This window comes from Macaca thibetana, chromosome 11 (assembly GCF_024542745.1).
Source record: "Macaca thibetana thibetana isolate TM-01 chromosome 11, ASM2454274v1, whole genome shotgun sequence".
NCBI lineage: Eukaryota > Metazoa > Chordata > Mammalia > Primates > Cercopithecidae > Macaca > Macaca thibetana.
This window is the reverse complement of record NC_065588.1, coordinates 2,045,737-2,071,506: the sequence shown is the minus strand read 5'-3', so window position 1 is coordinate 2,071,506 and position 25,770 is coordinate 2,045,737. Positions and strand designations below refer to the sequence as shown.

Below are 25,770 nucleotides of genomic sequence, written 5' to 3'. Positions count from 1 at the left end.
TAAAATATCAGGGGTTTAAATAGAATGCTGAAATTAAACCATGTAAATTGCAGAAGTACATTTTAAATTCTGAATTACAATAGGCTTGGTTACTGGTTAATCAAACACCTGGATAGTTACATGTATGTTTTTTAGTATGCATTATATGGATGAATATTATCATAATGGCCCGGCTTCCTGCCTTTGGAGAAATGGAAAAGAAATGTCAAATGAACTAGTTGAAGCATCATTTTAACTTTACCACCTCTCCCAGATTTTCTCAGGCAAATTTCTTGAGTCCTAACTTGGTAGTACTTGTGTAACTTTACTTCAGGGATCTCGGGGCGGACCTTGACTGTAAATAGACTACACTAAGTAGGTGACTGATTCATCTGAGAACTCTGTGGCCATCATTGCCCTCTCTATCTAGCAGCTAAAGTAGAGTTACTGACAGATCATCTGCCCTCCTAAGTGACTGGATATGGCAAGAGAAAATGAACCAGGAAAACAAAATGAAGAATAGTGAAATGCAGACACCAGTGATGTCTGCAGCTTGCTCCACACCCAGTGTGGTGGCTGGAGAAAAAGGCAGCGCTCTTCTTTCTAATTAAATCCACATAGCACACTTACTTTCTCGTCGTTTCAGCTAGAGGTATGTTGCTCTCCCTGTATTTGGTAAAGAGAGATAATGATGGTTTATTTTGTAAATGACAGAAGAAAGCCTGCTTCCTGCTGCCTAGTCTGCAGAGGCACACTGATGGCCCAGAGCTTGCTTTCTCCTTTTCCTGAGAATCACTCCTCATGTTGGGTGTATTTGGCCCATTGCAGTTTCACCTGCTTGAAGTTGGATATAATTCCTATTCCATGAGAAGTTGTTTTATACGTTTGTGAATGAGGAGAACATACATGTCTTGTGTGTTTTGTTTTTATTGTTTAGGAGAAAACTGATGTGGAAGGAACCTTATTTGTTTATACAAGGTAAGAGTGTTTCACTTTTATAAAGAAACTAACAATCTTTGAGATAATATTTTAGCTCAATTGTGTCACTCTTCAAGTGCATGCAGTTTTATTTCAAAAAGAAGTAAAAGAATTAAATCTCAGTTTTGAAGTTATTAGTTGACATGAAGAAGGGAATAAATACTGAATAATGTCACCGGGTATGTTGTGATGAATACTAATTTCAGAATATAATTTAAACTTCAATATAGATGAACTTAAATCATTGACTGAGCACTGTTTAAAATAGATTAAATATTCTTTGATTCAAATGAATGGCACAAAGTTCTTGAATATAATGCATTGGCCAGGAGCTAGAAGAACACTATGAGATATACTAGATTGTTCAGTTAATATTTGGAAAAGAGTTTCATTGATCATTTTTATTTATTTATTTTTTTGAGATGGAGTCTCGCTCAGTTGCCAAGGCTGGAGTGCAGTGGCACGATCACAACTCTCAGCTCACTGCAACCTCTGCCTCCTGAGTTCAAGTGATTCTCCAGCCTCAGCCTCTTGAGTAGCTGGGATTACAGGCGCACGCCACTATGCCTGGCTAATTTTTTTTGTATTTTTAGTAGAGACAGAGGTTTCACCATGTTGGTCAGGCTGGTCTCAAACTCCTGACCTTGTGATCCACCCGCCTCAGCCTCCCAAAGTGCTGGGATTACAGGCGTGAGCCACCGCGCCCGGCCGTTGATCATTTTTCTCCCACCACCGACTCTTTAAAAAAGCGTGATCCAGAATTGAAGATGTCTTTCAGCCCTCCATTGTCTAGTTAACAGAATATGTTTCCGGATAGATTGAATAAGCTCGTGTTTTTAGTCATTTCTTGTTATATTATTCATATCAAATTACAAGTGCATATAGAGACATACATTATGTATATTGGCTCAACAAACTTTTCATTCACATAAACATTCACATAAAATGTCATAGCGAAAGGTCATCACCTTCATTGGGGGTACAAAGATGAAATTAAAAGGCCTAATATAAACCTTTCTGGGGTATCAGTTTCACTGGGGAGACAGGAAACACACACACCCAAGTGTATTTTCTTTCTACATATATCCATGTTTATGGTAAGCCACAATACAGGATAGAGTACCCCAAGTGCCAGTGGATAGATTCTGAGCAATGAATGGACTGCTGTGATTGTGGAAGGCTTTATAGCAAGCTTGTCCAACCCGTGGCCCGCTGGACAAATGTGGCCCGGGATGGCTTTGAATGTAGCCTGACAGAAATTTGTAAACTTTTTTAAAACATTAGAGGATTTTTTTTAAGCTCATCAGCTATTGTTAGTGTATTTTATGTGTGGCCCAAGACAATTCTTCCCCTTCCAGGGTGTCCCAGGGAGGCCAAAACATTAGATACCCCTGCTTTATAGAGTGATGGGTCTTGAATTGGGCCTCAGGAATATGATAGAACTTAGCTTGCATAGAGGAGAGGGAAGGCAGTCTCAGCAGGAAGAATGGCAAGAGCAGAAGCATAGAACCTGGTGTGTAAAAGGGCCAGTGAGGGAGATGTGGTGCAGAGGGCTTATACTGGTTTGTGGTAGTTAGCAAGTGTAAAGAGATCTGCTGACTTGGAATGGCAGACTCTGGATTTTGAGATTTATTTTCTTAGCAGTAGGAAGTTATTGAAGGCTTACGAACAGGAGCGTAATAGAGAAAATGTGTGGGGAAAGTCAGTGTGTTAACTTCATGGGGATGCACTGGTTCTGGAAGAAATTGGAGTCAGGACAGTGAGAAGATTATTGCAGTGGAGTAGATATGAAATGATGAGAGTTGGGATTAGAATAATAGAAATTGAAATGGAAAGGGCATTGCAATGGTGAAATTTTTAAAATGACAATATTTTGAACATGGAAGATTGAGAATGACAGAAGCATTGGTGGAATAGAAAGACAGGAGGTCAAGAATATGGTTTGAGGATCAGCCCTCATTTTACTTTGAAGTAATGATCTGGACTGGTAGCAGGACATTCGGGTGGAGGTGTCCAGCCCCTCAGAGTAAGGGCAGGGCTGGAGATGGTTTGGAGTTGTCTGAAGTAATTTGGTAGTTGAAGCCATGAAAGAAAGCTGTTCCCTGAAGGAGTGAGTGTAAAGTGGAACCGATGAGGGTTTATGGTTAGGTTTGAGGGCCAGCAAGGATACAGAGGAGTCAGCTAGAAGGATAAAAGCAGGACTAGAACAGCACAGAGAGGCCCACTGGGGGCAAAGCGTGGGCCTGATGGAGGTCTGTGTGTGCTGGGCAGGAGGGAGCTCAGCTGCAGGCGAGGAAGGTCTGTTCCAGTGGAGGCAACAATGGGAGGGGGAAGGAAGGAATGGGAGGCAAGGCCAGCACACTCGGTGACAAGGAGGTGAGGTTCTTTACAGTCTCAGAAAAGCAGTGGAGTACCCAAGAACCATTGGCGTATTCGTCTACATTATGCTCCCGAACATCCAGAGCGCCAGAGCATGCCCCCAAGCAGGTTTAGTCAATAGAGTATGAGCGCTCTTGAGGATTCTGAAGTTTACAACAAAAGCCATAGGGTTGAACTGTACTACGTGCCGTGCGCACAGGGTCCATTCTCACTCATTTCTCATAACAGGTATTATTACTCTTTGGAGAAGTGACAGAAAAAATGTATTCGTATGTGTTAATGATTGATTTTGGGAATTTTTAGTAGGGTTTTTTTTTAAAATCATACAAGTATTTTCTTTTGTACATCCAAACCAAATATAGGTTTGTATTTTCAAGGATTTCTTACTGTACTCCAAGTTTCTAATGGAACTCTCAATTAAACAAAACATTAAATTGAGAAAATAATCCTTTCCTTTTTTTTAGTCTCTTCTCCAAATCTAACTCCTCAAGAATAGGATGCCTTCCTTATCCCCTGCAAAACAAAAACCTCCCAGATCCTAGTATGTTGAGGCCTTTCTTCAGTAGAGAATTACAAAAAGCATGTAAAACTCATGGTGGTTGGGGGGCGGGAGGCGTGTTACAGGGAATGGAGCTGGCAGTGATGTATTTTGACTTCTCTTATGGAAGTTGCTTTAGAGCAGCTGGCACATGTATCCCCTGGGCCTATTTTCTAAATTATGAGATGGTATAGTAGCCGTGCTATTAAAGAGGTGAGATCCAGTTGTGATAATGAAATACGTGAAGAATCAAATTCTGATTCTTGTATGAAAACACTTAATCCCATTTAAAAAATCATTTATTTCCTCCCATGCCTTCCTTTCTGTAATAGAGAGTTCATAGAGACACCCACTGGTGATTTCTGAACTTGACACGTCCAGAAGACCCCCCAGCAGAGCTCTTTGGGAGTATATTTTCATTCTTCCTCTGAGTTTAAGTTGAAGTGATGATCATGATTATTTCTGGTATTGATTGTATGCTTACCACCACTTTACCCCTTTGTAAAATAAGCTAGGCAAGGATTGCCTCCCATCAGTTTTAAAATTGGAGGTTTCAGGAGAAAATCCTGGCAGTGGTTGTGTAGCTGTGTTCCTTGATCAGTATCAAATAGAGGCAAAATAAAACTAAGACATAAACAACTTGTCTTCCTGTTGCTCATAACACTTCTGTGGGTTTGTTAATAACAGCCCTAGCACCCTCATTTAAAGTAAATAAATGAATTCTGCTTGCTTCAGCTTCAGTGTGTAAATATGTGGTGTTTCATTTGTCACCGGAAGTTGAACAGTTGAATTACTATATGGCTGTCACCCAAGGGTAGACGAATGCACATGTAGTTGTTAGAGTTTATACTCAGTATGATTTGGATTCTTTTCTGCCTGGCAGAGTAGGCATTCAAGGTTTATTGAGTGAAATGAAAATAAAACGTCACTAAATGTCACATTTTTATAGAGAAAAACTTCTATAGTGGTTTATCTGTGAAGCTGTTTGCTTTGCATTGAAGAAAACAAAGTATCTGCCCTTTGCACTGTTATGTAAACTTCTAGTTCAGGCTGTGTCCTCACAAACTGATTGTTGAGAGTTGATTCATATGGCTAAGAGATTTTGCAGCCTTCAGTTTCAGACTAACACTTAACATTTTCTATGAAAATTGTCTTCATATAATTGTGATGTACACTCTAATATTAACTACCAAGATTGTTTAAAAATATCTTTAATTAATTTAACTTTTAAAAAGTATTCTTTAAAAGTCAGTAATATTTTAAAAAGTAGTTACTCTGCCTTAAAGGAATTTACAACGTAGGTAAAGAAATAAACAAACAACAACTGTATACACACATACACACACACACACACACCCCCCACAAATGAAGTGTGACTCAATTTTACCGAATGAGTCATCATGACAGTGCTGCTGCATTACATGGGAATTAGTCCATAATGATGCCAGTGGTGGAGAAGTATGTGTACAGGCTGCTTGTGTAAAGCTGCATATACAAACAAAAGTTGAGAGACACATCAGAATGTACTATACTGAAAATATAGCATGCTAAGCAATTTGTCTATTGATCTCCCGCTGACCCCTTGTGATTTTTAGGTCTGCTTCTCCAAAGCACGGATTCACCATTATGAATAGGCTGAGCATGGAAAATAGGACAGAACCTATTACTAAAGACTTGGATTTCCAACTCCAGGACCCTTTCCTTCTCTACAGAAATGCCAGATGTGAGTCTTTCTTACTACATTGGGTAGTTTTACATCTGAAGTTTGGCCAAGTGTTTAAAATTGTACAGCGTATGCTATTGTGTTTGCATTTGGTATCAGTGGCTATGGGGGGTGGTGAGCATTTTAACAAATGCTAATGTTTAGGAAATGCATGCCTAACTGATGGAATAGATGCTTCCTTAGAAGAGTTTAAGTGAATATAAATATGATGATATAAACCTTTAAACTCTGTCTTTTGAAGCTTTATGGATTTGTAGTGTGAACCCATTGCTGATCTTAAGCCTGAGCAGGGCTGGGTGAGGCAAGTTGTTAGTGAGGAGACTCCAGAGAGACACATAGGTGGCGCCCTGAACGAAGAAGTGACGAGTCTGCTATGGCACTTTTTCTTGATGTATCACTTTTGGCCCAGTGGGCTGACAAAGTGTTTGAGGGCCTGTGTTGTAGGAGTGCCATCTTCTGAATACAAGTAAATAAAAAATCAAAGTCCAAAAAGTTTCTTTCCGTCATTAAGAATTTAATAACCCTTTGTAATGTGGAAGTCATAGTAGGTAACTAAATAGTCCTTGTCAGATTTGAAATGAAGTAGCCATCACCTTTCTAATACTACAGTTTACTCTCATATCGTTTTCTGACCACTTGTGTTGCACTGCTGGTCAGCCCAGAGGAAGATTGCTGAAAATATGCCAGTTGCAGGGACATCTCCACCCACAGAAAACAAGAACATAATATATAAATATGTGTGTGTGCACATGTGTGCACACACATGCACCTTACGCTTTGTGGACAGCTTTCATAAAGACCTTGCAGTGAAGAAATGTTTGCTTTATATTTTTCATCCTACTCTTTGAACTCAAGATACAAGAATTTGCCTACCATATACTATTCAGTATAATTTTAATAGTGAGTATAATGTAAATAATATTTGACATTTTAACCCCAACGCATCATTAAGATGCATTAAAATGATGCTATATATAATTGTCATAATAGGTGGTCATCCTGTTATTTAGAGAATAAATTTTTATGAGAGGAAAAAAATAAAGCTATTGAAACTATAATATGACTTACTAATGGCAGGTCCTGTGAAATGAAGTTTTGCAATATAGAAAAATATTGTGTTTTCTCCTCATGTTTCTTTGCCAAAAGGTACACTTTATCAATTGTAGTTGATTACTAAAAGATTTGGATTTCCAACTCCAAGACCCTTTCCTTCTCTACAGAAATGCCAGTTTGAATTGTTTATAGTTTGAATTGTTTTGTGTGCTTATAGTTATGTCAGGTTTTTTTAAGATTATTAGATTTTATGTCAAATTAATATATAATTTAAGTCCTAATAAAATAACTACAAAGTTACCTATAATCATCATTTTTGGTTGCTTTTATTTTGGATAAATACATGGTCTGGTCAGTTATAGGTAATATTTTAAATTCTTATTATATATCACGTATTAACTACTATATCAAAAATATAAAAATGCAAACTCTCTTTAATGCATCAATTTAAAAAATAACCTCCTTAAGTCCCACAGGGTTTATCTGATAGGAAATACTATTTAGATCTAATAAACATACACTTTGGTTCTAAGCATATGCAGACCACTATGATAGTCACTAGCTGCTATGGCTGTTTAGCACCTGCAATGTGGCTAGTCTGAACCGAGCTGTACTGTGAGTGTCAAATAGGCACCAATTTTCAGACAGTACCAAAAAAAAAAGTTAAAAACCTCTATTATTAATTATTTTATATTAACACATTGAAACGACAATATCTTGGATAAATTGGGCAAAATAAAATATATTATTAAAATTAATTTCACCTGCTTCTTTGAATTTTTTAATTTAAAATAATAGATGTGGCTCACGTTCGTGGTTCACTTCATATTTCTATTGAACGGCACTGTTCTATTTTAATTTGTTTTTCATATTTTCATTTATGTTTCCATATTTTATAATGATTTTCATTTATTTTACCGTATTTAATAATCACAATTTTGTAGAGTAGACATTTTCACTGCCATTTTGCAGATGAGAAAACTGAGACTCAGTGAGGTGGCAGACTGTGTAAAAACCCACAGATTCTGATTTCACTTCCATTGCTTTTTCCACACCACTACCTGTACTGCTCTACTATTAAACATGGATGCAAATTTGGGATGCATATTAAAATGTTGCTAATGAATTTCCATACAAAAGAAGTAGAATCAGTTGAACAACAAAGAGTGATAGGGAATGGATCTATTTACTTTTCTGAATTCATTTTGCCTTTTTTTTTTTTCTCCTTTACATCTGATACTGATTGCCTTTGCAGCCAGAGTCATTTGGTTTTATGTTGTTTGCAAAAGCCTTTTCAATCCCACTACAGAAGGGTTTACCACAGGTGTTGTCAGAGTCTCAGATACCTCTTAAACATTTTAATACAATTCAAATATGTTATATAATAATTATGTATGGTTTACATATTCTTTGGTGGCACGTAGATTGGTCGGCCTTTCTTTGGGCAAGGAACTCAGCTTCACTCAGGATTTTTTTTTAAGACTGTTTTCTCAAGATATTCTGTATAGTCAAGAATCTCTCTGTATGGTCTTGGCATTTCACATTGGCTTATGTATATCATAGGCCATATTTGGGCATTTCAAGTAGACAAAGGTAGAATTGATAGAGGTTTTTGGTGAGGTTTTTTAGATTCATTAGGAGAGAAAAAAAAACCCCTTTCTTGAACTGGATGAATGTAGAAGAGCAAAATAAAGAAATGAAAATCCCAAACTCCCTTCATTTAATCAGTTAAAAAAAGATGCTTGATAAATAAAGTAACTTCATTCAAACACAAAATAGATTACTTTATTACAGAAAAGGGTTTATACATTGTTTAAAGGGTTTAAACATTGTTAAAATGGGGTTTGACCTGTATGAACTTTAAAAGTAAATAAGATAGCTGTTAAAGTTAGGGCAAACATTTCATTCATTCATTTATTCAGCAAACATTTACTGGGCATTTACTGTCTGCCAAACACTATGTTCAGGCTTTATATGGGTTATCCCGTAACTTTTTCTTGGAAATACTATTACTCCTGTTTTATAAATGAGAATACTGAGGTTAAAGGGATTAAGCAATACACTGTGGTCCATGATTATTTTGAGATGGCAACACTATTTAAACCAAGAAACCTTAACTTCAAGACCCAAGGCCCAAGCAGTGAAGTATTAGCAGTAAATAATGCATCTGAGCAAAGTTTTATCATTTACAAACACATAGTTATTTTAGAGTACACTCCAAGGTTTAAAAAGCAAGTTTTTTTAGCCTTGAGATTCAAGCATATATCAGTTATTAGAAAGATTCGTTTTTACCAAATTAAAAACTAATTTAACAAAAAGTTGAATTATACCACTTCTTTTGTAATGTTCCCCTATAGTAATCATTTACTGTATTTTTCATTTCGCAACTAAATAAGATACTAGCATAGGGAAATATCATTTCCCAAATATAATACTTAGGTTATAGACAGCAATGACAGGGGGATTCCTTTCTTTTCTTGATTTTTCAGTTGAGACGGGGTCTTGCTCTCTTTGTCCAGGCTGGAGTGCAGTGGCACAATCTTGGCTTATTGCAGCCTCCAACTCCCAAGTTCAAGCAATTCTCCTGCCTCAGCCTCTGAGGAGCTGGGATTATAGGCGTGCGGCACCACGCCTGCTAGTTTTTAGTAGAGACAGGGTTTCACCATGTTGGCCAGGCTGGTCTCAAACTCCTGACCTCAAGTGATTGCCCACCTTGGCCTCCCGAAGGGCTAGGATTATAGGTGTGAGCCACCATGCCTGGCCCCTTTCCTTTCCCTTTCTCTTTTCTTTCCTCTTTCCTCTGTTCTGTTTTGTTCTTTAGAGACAAGTTCTTGCTCTGTCACCCAGGCTGGAGTGCAGTCGCATGGTCATAGCCTCATTGCAACCTTGAACTCCTGGGCTAAACCACCACACCCGGATAATTTAAAACAACTTTTTTAGAGACAGGATCTTGCTGTGTTGCCCAGGCTGGTTTCAGATTCCTGGCTTGAAGTGATCTTCCCACCTCAGCCTCCTGAGTAGTTGGCATTACAGGCAGGAGCCACCATGCCCAGCTGACAGGGAGATTTCAGAGCTAGGCCAACAAGTTGAATATATTATTATCAACAGTTATAGGATTGTAGTGAAATTCTTTTTAGATGCTGGATTTTATTGCAAATGTAAACCTGAAGTTTAGATCAAATCAGAAAAGACAAACTTAAGATATTTAGGACCAAAACTATTTTAGAAAACTCCTCCTAAGTCTTAAAGTGAATTTACCATTTTGGGTAGTTTTGTATTAAAAAAGAAATGACAGTTTAAATCCTTGATTAACATTTATAGGATCTGGGAAAAACTGCTATAAATAATGGAAATAGTACCCTGAATGAAAAGGAAAATTACAGATAGCCCTCATCTTCTAAACAGGCATCTTCCAAAAAGTTACCTTTTAAAGTGATTGGCTGATAGGCTTTTGGGTAAACCATGGCAGAGTGAGCATACTCCTGGTTTTCCTGAAGTTCTCTTGAAATGACAGTGAAAAAATAAAAAAGACATAAACCCAAAGAGTGGAGGATCCATTTTACGAAAGAGATGGAATAAACAAGAAGTAGGAAGCCGTGCCGTGATAGCTTCATTGTACACAAATACGAGCTCTGCCTCCTCACAGAGGGTTGTTGATCTTTGCTCTGTTGGTTCTACCATGCATTGACCCACCCTGCAGAAGGATAATACGTACTCACCTTGTTGTACTCAAGCATGGCTATACTAATTGCTTTGGCCAGTGAAATGTGGCTGAAAATATGTATCACTTCTAAGCAAATATTTTAAGAACTAGCTCAAGATTTACTGCCTTTTTTCCTTCTGCCATGATGACCAGCAATATTCCGGGCAGAGGCTGCTTTGTCAGCCTAGGTTCTGAAATGAAGATAACATGGCACGGAGGTAAAAGTGACCCATGATGGACATGTAGCTTGTAAGAAATAAACCTTTGTCATTGTAAGCTAGGCCATTGAGATTTTGGTGTCATTTGTTACTGTAGCATAACTTGGCCTATTGTGACTGATACACAAACCATCCAGGAAGAAGGGAATCTCCTAGAGCAAAGGTGAAGAGTCCCATAATGACCCCTGTGCAACTGGAGGGGATTTAAATTAAAGTCAAAGGGTGAATTGCTTCAGGAATGGTATCCAAGAAAAAATTCACAACTGATAGTTTGAATCTATTGGGACATTTACAGTTACTTTTTAAGAGTTTGGTGCTGATATAAGTAGCATTGAAAACTAAGGGGTAGGGAGACAAAAGAAACACTTTAATTCCTGGGAAAACAAAATATTGAACAAAAAAGGAAATCATAGTATACCATGTAGCTCTGCAAATCATAATACATGGTTAAAGAGACTGAATATGAAAGCCTTATATTGGAAGGATGGGGTTGTATGTGGTGTATTTGTGTGTAAATTTGTGTGTGAATTGGTGTGTATTGTAAGAAAACTGAATCGTCTTCAGTCAATTTTTAAGAATCAAGAAATGGTACGTACATGATATATGGGAAAGGGATTTAAATACCGTAAGAAAAATTAGATGAGAAATGGAGAGCAGAAAGAACTGTCATAGATATAATTTAAGTTGCTTTTAGGGAGCAGTAATCAAGAATGGAGTGACTAGAGAAGGATTCTATTTGCTATAAACTTCATAGTATTAGTTAACTTTTAAAATTATGTACATGTATTATTTTCATGAAAATAATAATTAAAATATAATTGGATATCAGAATATATTCTCTCATAAAAAACGTAATTTTAGTTGTGGTTAGCTTTCCAAGTCAACTCACAAAAGCCTTTTTAGCCCAGTATGCACCTATTTAAGAGTAGTATACTAGCATTATAATGACGTACATATGAAATATAGCACTAGCATATGTAGGATTATTTCTGTAGGAAAATCCATTCAAGAATAAAACTGTGTAGACGCCAAGAATATAATTTCCTTAGCAGCAGGGCAGAGTACTTCTTATTCCCATTTGTATTGACAAATCATTTGTAAAGCTAGGAGTTCCTGTACGTTTTTTTTTTTAAGCATGTGTGGTAATAGTAAACCTTTTGAAGTCTTCGTAGCCATGTTTCTTAATTCTGGAGTGGTTCTGTAGCTTCTCTCCTTCTTTCCATCCCCACTTCTATTCCAGTTCAGGCTTTCATTATGTGTTACTTGGGATGTTTCATAACCCTCCATAGCAAAAAGGGACTGAACTTCTGGCATCATCCAAAATAGAGTAAGTTCACTACAATACATCTCTCCCACTGTTTACAACTAAAAGTTCTGGGCAGATTACAAAAACAACTAACTGGGGCCTCTGAAAGTAAATGACAACAGACACACTGAGGAGAGCAATCAGAACTTGAAGAAAAACTGCTATGGTGGTGAGTTCCCGGCTTTATTCTTTCCTCTTTTATCAACTGGATTTGACACAAGAATGTGCCAAGTCACAGAACTCTAGGAAAAAAATAACAAAACCTGAGAGAAACTCCTCTTTCTAAAAACTTCCCCCTTTTCTTTCCCTACCTCCCCTTTTCTCTTATATCCCTACCCTGAAGCCAGTTGCAGAGAAAGCTGAACTGCCACTGTGGTGGTCATGGTGGTGGCCCAGGCACCCAAAATCCCAAGAAAGAGCCTGTCTCTGCCCCTGTGGTCTGAAGAGTGTGAGGAAAATCCCATTATGTATTTTATTTTGGTTTTCTTTTGCTGCACAGATTGCCTGACAGTGTGAGAGTCTAAAACCCTGAGACAAACCCTGACTTTGTAGCCGGAAGACTGGGGAAAAAGGCCCTGACAGCTGGCGAGTGGGAGTGACTCTAGAGGAGGGAGCTGGATAAGGAGATCTCCTAATTCTGTCTAGGAACTGATGCAAACCCTGGGTCCACCTGTGAGCTACATACATGTAACAGAACCCAGGAAATAACAACAGCTTTGAGAATTAGCTTACAATATAAACCATTATTCCAAATTTCCGACTAGTATATGTATAGGGCAGACATAAACACTTTTGAAAATGGAACTGAGGGCTGGGTGCGGTGGCTCACGCCTATAATCCCAGCACTTTGGGAGGCCGAGGCGGGCAGATCACCAGGTCAGGAGATCGAGACCATCCTGGCTAACACAGTGAAACCCCGTCTCTACTACAAAATACAAAAAAAAAAAAAATTAGCTGGGTGTGGTGGCAGGCGCCTGTAGTCCCAGCTACTCAGGAGGCTGAGGCAGGAGAATGGCGTGAACTCAGGAGGCGGCTTGCAGTGAGCAGAGATCGCACCACCGCACTGCAGCCTGGGCGGCAGAGCGAGACTCGTCTCAAAAAAAAAAAAAGGAAAGAAAATGGAACTGACATGGAAGCGTCATCCACAGACAGCAAGACAGAGCTTCTTACCTAAACCTAACTGAATTGAGTGCTTTCTCAAATATACAAAATGAACATTCTCCAGAGGGTTTCAAGAGGACTCTGAGTCTTACAAAAGAATAAAAATGTCCAGGGTGCAATCCAAAATTACTAGCCAGGAAAATATGCCAAACTCTCAAAGAAAAAATCAGTAGCCACCCTGAGATGATCTGGATGTTAGAATCATAAGATAGTGACATTAAGATAGTTATTACTATGCTCTGTGAGGTAAAACTGGATACTCTTGAAATGAATGGAAAGATAGAAATTCTTGGCATAAAAAATAGGTATAAAAAATAACCACATGGAAAATTTGGAACTGAATAATATACTATTTCTTGGATGGTCTTAATAGCAAAATGTGGATGACAGTGGAAAGAAGAGTTGGTGAACTCATCGATAGGTCAATAGAAATTTCCAAACCTGAAGAATATAGAGCCAGATGTTTGTAAAAGATGAACAGGGCCTTCAGAGATCTGTGGGGCAATATCAGAAGGTCTAATTCGTGTCATTGAAATCTAATGAAGAGGAGAGACTTATAAATATTTGAAAAAATAATATCCAAAACCTTTCCCAATCCAGTGAAGGAAACAAATGTACGTAGATTCAAGGAACTCAGTGAATCCCCAAACAGAATAAACCCAAAGAAAACCATGCCCATGACATGACATTTAGTCATAATCAAACTGCTGAAAAACAAAGATTTTTTTTTTTTTAAATCTTGAAACCAGAGAAAATCATTGTGTTACATCTAGGACAATAATGTTTTGAATGACTACAGATTTCTTATCAGAAATTATGTAGGCCAGAAGACAGTGGAGCAACATTTTCAAATTTGGAAATAAAAGAGCTATTAACCTAGAATTCCATTTCCAGCAAAAATATCTCTCAGGAATGAAGGTGAAATAAAGACATACTCAGATAAAGGAAACATAAAAAGAAGTAGTTTTTTTTTTTTTTTTTTTTTTTGCCAGAAGACCTGTTGTAGAATAAATGTTAAAAGAAATTATTCAGGCTAGAAGGAATAATATCAAAAGGAAAGCTGGAATTGCAGGATGAAGTAAGAACAACAGAAATAGTAAATATATTGGTAATTACAAGAGATTTATTTTTTCCCCTTTCAAATTATTTAAAATACATATGACTGTTGAAAGCAAAAGTTACAACGTTGTCAGGAGGAGGTTCAGTGTATACGGATGTGAAACGTGACAACTATAACATAAAAAGAGAGGACAAATGGACACTTATAGAGCCTTTACATTCTATTTGAAGTGGTAAAAGAAAAACTCTAAGTAGACTGTGTAAAGTTAGATATGTATATTGTAATTCTTAGAGCAACCACTAAAAAGAAATATAGAGATACAACCAAGAGATCAAATAGAATACTAAAAAATTCAGATAACCCAAAAGAAGACAAGAAAGAGGGTAATAGGAGAGCAAAAAATATGACAAACATTAAACAAAAAACAAAATGGCAGACCTACCCAAGTTCAACCATATCAGTAGTTACGTTACATGTAAATGGACTAACATAGTGATTAAAAGACAGAGATTGCCAGATTGGATTAAAAAAGCATGGCCTAACTATATGCTTTCTACACAAAACCCGTTTTAAATGTAATGATATAAATAGGTTAAAGGTAAAAGGATGAAGAAAGGTATACCATGCAAATACTCATGAAAAGAAAACTGGGGTGTCTAGATTATTAACAGACAAAGTAGATGTCAGAACAATGAAAATTACCAGGGATAAAAAATGACATTACATAATGATACAGGAATAAAGTCATCCAGAAGGCATAATAATTATTAATGTGTATGCACCTAATTACAGAGCTTCAAAGTGTGTGAAGCAAAAAGTGACAGAACTGAAGGAGAAGTTTTTGTTTTTTTTTTTAAATTCTGCAATTACACTTGGAGAATTTAGTGCTCCACTTTCTACAGTCAATAGAGCAAGAGGATAGAAAACAGGAAGCATATGGAAGACTTGAACAACACTATCAATTAAACACAGCTGTCATTTATATGACATGCTATGAACGACAGCAGAATGCACGTTCTTCTCAAGTGCACATGAAATATTCCCTAAGATAAACCTCCTCGCAGGTCATAAAGCAAACCTTAAACATTTTTAAAGAATTGAAATCATACAAAGTATATTCTTGGGACCACAATAGAATTAAATTAGACATCAACAACAGAAAGGTATCTGGAATATCCCCAAGTATTTGGAAATTAAACAGCACACTTCTGAAAAACTCGTGTCAAAGAAGAAAGAAAATTAGAGAACATTTGAACTGAATACCAATGAAAATTACAATATTTCAGATGCAAGCAAAGTTGGACTTAGAGGGAAATTTATACCATCAAGTATTTGTATTGGAAAAGAAGAAAGTTCTTAAATCGGTAATTCAAACGTTCACTTAAAGAAAACAGGAGAAGAGTATATTAAATCCAAAGCAAACAGAAGGAAAGAAATAAAAAGAGGAGAAATCAATGAGATAAAAAACAGAAAAACTATTTAGAGAAAATTAGTGAAACCAAAACCTGATTATCTTTGAAAAGAATCAGTAAAACTGATAAACACCTGGCCAGACTAATGAAGAAGAAAAAAAGACACAAATTAGCAGTATCAGAAATGAAAGAGAGGCTATCCACAGACATTAAAAGGATAATAAAGGAGTACTATAATTCGGCAACTTAGATGAAATGGACTAATTCATTGAGAAATACAAATCATCAGAATTCACTCAAGAAAAATAGGTAACCTGAATAGTCCCATATTAAGGAAATTGAATTTGTAATTAAAAATCTAACAAAACTCCAAGTTCAGATAGTTTAACTGGTGAATTCAACCAGATATTCAAGGGAGGAATAATACCAATTCTACACAATCTCTTTCAGAAAGTCGAAGAGGTAATATTTTCCAGCTCGTTTTATCAGGGCAGCATTATCCTGATACCAAAACAGGGCAAAGGCATTACAAGAAAAGAAAATTATCAGTCAATGTCTCTTGTGAACATAGATATAAAAATCCTCAGCAAAATACTAACAAAATAATGTTTATAGTAGCATTATTCACAATAGCCAAATGATGGGGAAAACCCAAATATCCATCAGTGAATGAATGGGTAAACAAAATATTATATACACATACAGTGGAATATTGTTCCACTTTAAAAGAGAATAAAATTATGATATGTACTGCAACATGAATGAACCTTGAAGACATTATGCTAAGTTAAACCAGACACGAAAGAACAAATACTGCATGATTCCACTTCTGTGAGGTACATAGAGTTGTCAAATTCATACAGACAGAAAGTAAAATAGTGGTTTTCAGGGGCTTCAGGGAATGGAGAGTGGGGAGTTATCTGTTAATGGGTACAGAGTTTTAGTTTGGGATGATGAAAAAGTTCTGGAGATGGATAGTGGTGATGGTTGCACAATATTGTGGATGTGTTGAATGCCACTGAACTGCGTATTTTAAACTGTAAATGTAATGTTTTTAATATTTTAACAATAGAAAAAGGAAAAAATACTAGCAAATTGAATCCAGCAAATCATAAAAAGGATATGTCATTAGCCTTATATTTCACTTCTGGCTTATCCCCTCCATCCAAAACCACAGTTGGATTCATCTTCCTAAAGCACAAGCCTAATTAAGTTGCTTTCCTTCTCAAAATCTTAAATGCCTACCAAGTAAAACTCTTCACCCAACATTTAAAGCTTGCTGTAGTCAGGTCAGTTTCCCTTTCAGGTCAAGTCTGCTACTACTCTTGCACGCTTGCCTAATGCTCCAAGTAAACAACCACGTACACACTTTCCCAGAATACTCTTACCTGCATGCTTTTAAATATTTTTTTTTCTCCTTGAATTCTCTCCCTCATTCTGACCAATCTCTACCAGATAAATTCTACTCATATTTCAAAACCCAGCTGGAACTTTACCTCCCTGGATGTTTTTGTGATTCCCCCGTATAGCTGTGATGTCTCACTGCAGCGTATACGTCTTTTATGTTGTATTTATGTTTGCTTTGCTCATTTGTTATTGAGCACTTGTCTGTTGATACTGATTCTGTGTTGGGTTTTGGAAGTAATGAATAAGATATATCCCTTCCGGCCAGGCGCGGTGGCTCACGCCTATAATCCCAGCACTTTGGGAGGCCGAGGTGGGTAGATCACGAGATCAGGAGATCGAGACCATCCTGGCTAACACGGTGAAACCCCATCTCTACTAAAAATACAAAAAAATTAGCTGGGCGTGGTGGCACGCGCCTGTAGTCCCAGCTACTCGGGAGGCTGAGGTGGGAGAATGGCATGAACTCAAGAGGCAGAGCTTGGAGTGAGCCGAGATCGCCCCACTGCACTCCAGCCTGGGCGACAGAGCAAGACTCTGTCTCAAAAAAAAAAAAAAAAGATATCTCCCTTCCTCCTTACAGTTTACCATCCTAGCACAAAAGACAACATGTAAACATATATGTTCAAAATAACATGCTAAATCTGAGCTAGAAATAAAGGCAATTACTAGTTGTGCTTATATTTTACCTTATGCATAATATTTTGTGCTAGTTTCTCTGTTAAGAGTGCAAGCACCTTCAGGGCAAACGTATCTTTCCAGTTCCCCCCCCATAGCACTGAATTCCTTGCATTAAATGTGCACAATTAAATATTTGCAATGAGTACTGAATTACTTTTATTGGATTTCTTTATTCAAAGCTACTGATTAAACTTAACCTAAAAGTTCACAACTATTTCTTTTTTTTTTTTTTTTTTTTTTTTTGAGACGGAGTCTCGCTCTGTCGCCCAGGCTGGAGTGCAGTGGCCGGATCTCAGCTCACTGCAAGCTCCGCCTCCCGGGTTTATGCCATTCTCCTGCCTCAGCCTCCCGAGTAGCTGGGACTACAGGCGCCCGCCACCTCGCCCGGCTAGTTTTTTGTATTTCTTTTTAGTAGAGACGGGGTTTCACCGCATTAGCCAGGATGGTCTCGATCTCCTGACCTCGTGATCCGCCCGTCTAGGCCTCCCAAAGTGCTGGGATTAGTTTTTCTTTCGGAGCATTAGCCATTAGGCATTAAGAAGCCTCTGGGTTTCCTGTGTAGAAACTCAAAGCAGTAAGTAATTTTAGCAGCTTACCTAGGAACTACTCTGATTCTCAAGGTTACTTTAATATAGATAGTAGCAACATTTACCTAGAAGTTCCTAGAGGTAATTGTGAGTTGTGAGAATGCCATACATCCTCATCATGGGAAATTTAATAGTTCAAGGAAGAGATATGTAATGTGGGAAAATGTTAGTTTTATCTATGTGAACAAGATGATGTATAATGTATATATATAATATAAATTTTCTTTATAGAACTTTAAATTCTAAAAAAGCACTTTTATGGATGTCTCCTTCAACTTGTTTTATGCTTATTGAGATACTGTGACTTGATATTTAAGAAGTTTATTCACTATTTTAAACTTGATATCTTAATTACGATACATGAAAACAGGTCACATCTCTGTTTCCTCCTGGCCTTGTTAAACATGGCCATGTGGTGTAAACAGAAAAGCTTATGCTATAGATGTTTTATCTGCAAATGAAATAAGAATTTTTTTCATTTTTATAGAAGCAATGAAATAAATCTTTATTAAAAATAGTTAAAAGTAGTATTACCAAACACTAGATTTAAAATGACACTTATAAGCATTTACTATAAAACAAAAAGTGATAAATTTTACCTCATCAAAAGTAAAAGTTTCACCAAATTAAAAACTTCTGTTCTTAAGATACCTTTAGGAAAATGAAAAGAGAACCACAGACTGGGAAAACATACTGAGAACATGTACATATATCTGACACAGTACTATATTGAGAATATGTAAATAACACTTAGAAGTTAACAACAGAAAGACAAGCCAACTAAAAAATTAGCAAAATATTTGAAAAGATGCTTTAAAAAAGAAGATATATAAATACCAATAGTCATATGAAAAGATTCTTACCATTATTCATCAGGTATTTTGAAGTTAATGCATGTAGCAGTAGTTTCTTGCTTTTTATTCTGTGTAGTATTCCACTGCATCATTATAGTGCAGTCTGTTTATTCTCCTATCGATAGATATTTGAGTTATTTCCAGATTTGAGCTATTCTGAATAAAGTTACCATGAACATTTCCGTTCATGTTTTTTAGGTGAATAAGTATGCTTATCTGTCTTGGGTTTATACGTAGGAGTGAAATTGATGGAGACATAGTGTAGGGGTTTGTTTAGCTTTAGAGATACTGCTGAACAGTTGTGTGCCTATTTATGCTCTATCCAGTAATGTCTAAGACTTCCCATTTGCTCCACACCCTTGTCAAAACTTGATATTGTTTGTTTTTTTAAATTTTCTGGGAATTCTGAAGTGATATCTCATTGTGGTTTTAATTTGCATTTTACCATAACAACAGATTGTATTGAGCATTTCTTCATATGCTTATTGGGCATTGGAAACCTATGCAGATTAAAGCCCAAATAAGAATATCACATACTCCTTAGAATGGCTACAATTAAAAAGACAGGTGTTAATGAGGATGTGGAACAATGGAAACGTTGATACATTGCTTCTGAGAGAGTAATATGCTACAACTACTTTGGAGAACTATTTGGCATTTTCTTATAAACTTAAACATATAACTAGCGTATGATCCAACAAGTTCCATTCATAGTTATTTACTTTAGAGAAATGGGCCGGGCATGGTGGCTCACGCCTGTAATCTCAACACTTTGGGAGGCTGAGGCGGGCGGATCCCTTGAGGTCAGGAGTTCGAGACAAGCCTGGCCAACATGGTGAACCCCCCCCCACCCACTAAAAATACAAAAATTAGCTGGGCGTGGTGGCGGGCACCTGTAATCCCAGCTACAGCGGAGGCCGAGGCAGGATGGCTTGAGCCCTGAAGGGGGAGGTTGCAGTGAGCCAAGATGGCACCGCTGCACTCCGGCCTGGGTGATGAAACCAGACTCCGTCTCAAAAACAAAAACAAGAAGAGGCCGGGCGCTGGGACTCACGCCTGTAACCCCAGCACTTTGAGAGGCCGAAGCAGGCAGATCACCTGAAGTCAGGAGTTTGAGACCAGCCTGGCCAACTTGGCGAAACCCCATCTCTACAAAAAAAAAAAAAAAAATTAGCCAGGCATGGTGGCGGGCGCCTGTAGTCCCAGCAGCCTGGGGGCCTGAGGCAGGAGAATTTCCTGAACGTGGGAGGCGGAGGTTGCAGCAGTGAGCCAAGATCGGGCCATTGCACTCCAGCCTGGGTGACAGCGCGAGACTCCGAAAGCACATGTCCACACAAAGACTTCTACACAAATGCTCAAAGCAGTTTTATTCATAGTAGCAAAAAAAATCCGGTAATAACCCGCATACCCATTAATAGTTACATAGATAAATTTTGGTATATAATAATAGAACACTGCTCAGCAATAAAAAGAAATGAACTACTGATATATTCAACAACATGAATTAATTTCAGAAACACGTTGAGCAAAGCAAGCCATCTACGAAAGAGGATATACTGTACGACCCCATTGATATGAAGTTTAAGAACAGGCAAAACTAATCTAGGATGATAGAAGTAAAAAATTGGTTGCCTCTGCTGGGGCTGGTGGTGGAAGTGGGGTGTGCTGGTTGACTGGAAAAGAGTGATAAAAATATTTTATATCTTGTTTTCAGTGTTGGTTACATAAGAGTGTTTTATTGCCAACTCACTGAGCAGAACACTTTCAGATCTGTGCATTTTCTTTTACATAAATGATTCTTCAATGTAAGAAAGTAGAAATAATTGAACCTTATAAAAGAAGTATTTAAATAAATGAATATTTAAGGATAATTTTTTTACCCTTCTTTATTTTCCTGACATTATTAGCCGCTGTTTCTGCTAACTCTGATCTCTGCTGTGTTGATTAGAATATTACATTAACTCTTATCACTTTGTGTCTTGGCTTTTTCAACCTGGAAATAAAGCAGTCCTTGTTCTAAAACACATCTTCAGTACTTTAAACCAACATGATACCAAAAGCTTGACATCAGCTGAAAACGCCAAGTAATGTGAGGTAATAGAAATAGTTGAGTCTGCATTTCTAGTTTCCAGATCAGTCAGAAGGCTCTACCCCCTTTCTCTGGGTTGTGACATCTGCTTTCTCCCCGTGGTCAGAGAAGCAAGGTTTCTTTTTGCCAAAAATATGGAAACCTGTACAACTTAATATTTTTCCTGAGTGGAAGGAATTAACCTTCCACTTCTCTCTTGAGAGTCAATTTTTTAAAATGTCAATTTCCTAGCAAAGAGAAGCCTTAGCATCTACTCTGCAGTGCTTTCTCTAGAATGAAATATATAAAAACAATACAGTTTTAAAATATAATAGTAGATATTTTCTTGGTGGCTATTATAGAACGTATTATGAAGTATAAACTTGATTCTCTTCCAAAGCACCAAAGTTAAAGTGTACCTGTATATACCCATAGTAAATAATAGCAGTAAGAAAGTCAAATTTACAGAACAATGAGGAGTCATAATTTGGAAACAATATTGCTCACTAAGAATGCATTTTGTAAAACGTTTTCTCTGCCACTATGTTACCATTAATTAACTGGTTGCTAATTATCTAGGCTATTGAGAAGGCAGTGGCGTGGACAATAAATTACAGGCCCCTTACGGGCAGAGACCATATCTTATATTTTATTTGTATTCTGTGGTGCCAAATAAACACAGGAAATAAACAGATTTAGATGAGAAATAGACATGTACAGTGTACTTAACAAAATTCCCAAATCACTTATATTCTAGAATTGTTACATATGTGTGTGTGTGTGTGTGTGTGTATATATGATGATTTTGTCTAGCATCTGGAACATCAGAATGCATAAGACAAGCTTTGAAGGAATGCCACTTAGAGTGATCAGGCAGAAGCCACAAAGTTGCCCAGCTTTCCACAATGTCTTCCTGTTTCCCACTTCATTGTAGAGACTGAGAATGACACCCTCTTCAACAAACCAGTAGCCACAGCTGAACTGTGTGACTCGCCCTCTCCGTGGCTGAGCATGCTAACCGATCTGTGCTTTTTAAGCTTTCTCCTAGGCTTCAGGCTCCACGGAGGAATAGAAGCTCTTCCAACTTAACAAATTCTAAGACATGGAGACTTTGTTATGTCTTTTCTTTACCTTGCAGTCAGTTTAGGCAATGATTACAAAAGCAATTTGGAAAGTTAAAAATGAACTCTGTGTAAATTCATTACTAAGTAAATGAAAGACACATTATCTGCCCACATATAATTGAAGGTTGTTTTCCGTTCTAGGGTATTTATTGGCATATTGATAGTCGCAAATAGTAGTTCGTAATCTTCTGTGAGTCACAAATACCTATGAGAATCTGAATACTTTCCTACTTCCCTTTTTTCCTTCATTTCTTCCTTCTTTACTTCCTACTTTCCTTCCTCCCCCCTCCCTCCCTCTCCCCCTTTCCTCAAACATATTTGCTTGACTACTGTGTGCCAGACATTGTTCTAGAGGGTCTATGCTTTGCAGTTTTTCACTTCCCAAAATGTCTGTTGGCATATATACATGACATTTTGCATAGAGTTTTAGGAATTTTATTGAACCCCTAAAGCTCTCTAGGGTCAAGAAACTAATATTTAAAGTAACTATATGGCTAAAAATACTTGACATTCTTACTAGGCAAAAACTTAGTATTTGTAGGAATAACAGAATACATTTCTCTTCAGGATCTGCCCAGCAAGACAAAATCCTCAAAGTAGACTCGTTCAAATCATGAGCAGTATGGAGTGGGAACTGAGGAGTCTCACATTCCACACTGAGTCAGAATCGCTAACCTATACAGTCTCGAGGCTCTTTTACTGTATGTGAGAGGAGTGGTTGGTTGCGTTAGAAACTTTCAAGGACTCCTTTTAAGCCTGCACTTAATGAGAGAGGAAGAAGAGCCCCCAAAATTTAAAAATTATAATGTGGTCACTGAATCTTACTTTGTGTCTCTAAGTCTCCTTTGCCATTCTGACTGAAAAATTGATCTATTTATTATGCACCATTGCTTAGAGAGCTAATGTGTTAATATATGATGAAGGGTTATACATCTACTGTGACTTGAGTGATGAAACTTGTCACTCTGACCTTTAATCCAGAATGACTTTTTTGTTCTCTGTCAGTACTCCACTTAGGCTGAAAGGAAGGGATCTAAACTCTAAAGAAGACTATTCGTCTAAAGAACTGGTGTTCTGCCAGTTAAAGAAGGCTCTGAAAAATCTCAAGGAAAGCAGAATTTCACTCTTGAGCCTTGTGGTATCTCTGGATTTTGTATTTCTGTTTTTCAGTGTGTTGAGTTGTGACACCAGATAGTTCCTTGAAACACACACATAAGCAGATACACAATGTGGGTAAACAACCCTTCTCTTCACCCTGACCACCCAATTAACACAGTTTCTACTTTTCCATCGTAGCTGCTAGGGGACTCACGGAGAGAGCCTTCATGTGAATATATACATCTCTTATGTAACTTAACAATCTGACATGCTGAGGTGAGGAAAAACCCATGTGGCAAAGTCAGATATGGTGATTTACAGCTGCTATGTGAGAGTAAAATTAAAGCAAAGTCACTTGTTTTATCCTGAACGATAGAGACTATGAAGGTTCTCGGCTTGACCAAGAAAACATAGTAATGCTATTCAGATTCATACACTGCATCTGTGGCTTGGACATGCAGTGTATTTTATATTTTGTGTTTAAGAGAGCCCAGTTTAGCATGGTGGAAGCCTAAATCTTGGCAGAGAAAAGCTGGGTTCCAAAACATTTTCTTAAATGCTTAATAAGGAAAGCATCTTTTAGTTTCCCTACCCTTTATCTATAGTAAGTGGTCATTATGGCTATATAATGTATATTCGTTTAGATTCTGTGTTTTATATTACTAATTTTTGTCCAAAAATCATTTAGCAAGTAGTTTCAAATAATCAAGTTCTGGAATCATAGTAAATTTACTGCTTAACCCACAGAAGGAAAAATTATGGGTTTTGAAGAAGGGAAACAATTTTGGACAAGAACTTGTATTAGAATCACCTTATATATAGCTTTAGAGCTCTTATTTCATAGTAGAACCAAAACACAATGAAACTGTTTCAACATAGAGGGTTTTTGGAAAGAGTCTTTTGGAAAGTAGTATCTCCTATGTCTCTATTCACAGATTAAGGTAAAAATGAAAAAGTACAGAAACTCTGACTTTTCTTTAATCAGGAAGTAGCACTAGGTTTCTTTGGCTAGACTACTGCTATGTCAAATTGTAGAAATATTTCCGTGATCATGTGTTTTATAGTTAGGCTATTTTCAGCAGAGCTATTCCTATCATTGTTAAACACTCGATTAAATCATCTGATTCAAATGTGAAGAAGTCTGTTCTTCATTGGAACAAATTTTTGACCTGTAGAAATACTCTGTTTTAAAAATAAGCTTAAGCATAAATAGATATGTTTAAATATAACTTTCTCAAAAACTGCAATTATAGGAGACTGGATTCATTTCTATACATTGAGATTCACGTACGGTAATAGATTGTCAATGTGTTGCTGGAATAATTGACATGCATATAAATCTTACATTTTTCAGATCATTTAGGTGCTTATATGTGTAAGCTTGAGATTACCATTATCAAACACGACTGGAATATGAATATCTTAGATTTTCTGGTAGACCAAAGTACTATTATTATTTGTCCTTTGTTTTTCCATAATGAAGAGAAATGCATGTGCTTTTGCAGAATTGTTGCATTCTTTGAGCTCTTAGTTGCTAGTGCCTAACAAGTAGTCAATCAGGAAAAATGGTATATGGTAGGGTTGTAATAATAAATACACATTAAATGAGTACATTAGTGCCTACATAGTGCTGAATCAATCGAAATATATAGTCTTTGGGAGCTCATAGCCTAATGACAGAATCCCATCAACATTACTTAAGCATAAGAAGGTAAAGCATTTGAAGCAAAATAAACTCTCAGTGAAGGTTGAAGGAGAACAAAAGGGGTGATGTGAGGAGACTGTCCATGCTGAAATCTCTAGTAGAAGGTGTAATCAATTGATAGAGAATTCTAGCATATCTGATCCACGTTTAATTATTCCAGGAAGTGATAATTATTGATATCAACAATTATAAGGATTATTGATGGTAGAAGAGCTTGAATTCTTAGACTTCAGTTCAACTTGGCACGTATTTGTTGAATGTCTGCACATGCTGGTTGCTGTACTGGGTGTATTAACAAAGTCCTCCCCTCCAGTAGCTTATAGTCTAGTGGAGGGAACAGATTTATAAATGCTTAATTTATTACCTTTTTTAGTACAAGGATGTACAAAAAAAACTACAGGAGCAAAGAAAAAGTTGGGACTGTTTATCCCTAGAGGAGTGAGAAAGCCTGAGTCTTCAAGGATGAGTAGAGAGAAGGAAAAGATGTATTAGGGACTCCCTGCATGATATTTGTGGCCAAGGAGATTTTGAAATTTATCAGCAAGATTATGAACAAATGAAAATATAAATTTAAGTGGCCAATAAAGCAGAATAAGTTGTTTCTATTTATATTTGTTACCAACTGTGGACTTTTCAGCTTCCTAACTTTTAAAAGTTTATTTACTCTGTTATATCTCTTAGATTAAAGGAACAAATAAAACTAGGAAATTAGTATATGATGAAAAAGATCCCATATGAT

The 25,770-nt window shown here is 37.1% G+C and overlaps 1 protein-coding gene across 2 annotated transcripts in view; it reads left to right on the top strand.

Moving 5' to 3' along the window:
- DCP1B (decapping mRNA 1B) overlaps window positions 1-25,770 on the top strand; it is a 66,201-nt gene that overhangs the window by 5,670 nt on the left and 34,761 nt on the right. For both annotated transcript variants that reach the window (XM_050747067.1, XM_050747066.1), the window contains exons 2-3: window positions 917-957; window positions 5,470-5,597. In XM_050747067.1, the coding sequence (XP_050603024.1) occupies window positions 917-957; window positions 5,470-5,597 (169 nt within the window). The remainder of the gene's footprint in view (window positions 1-916; window positions 958-5,469; window positions 5,598-25,770) is intronic.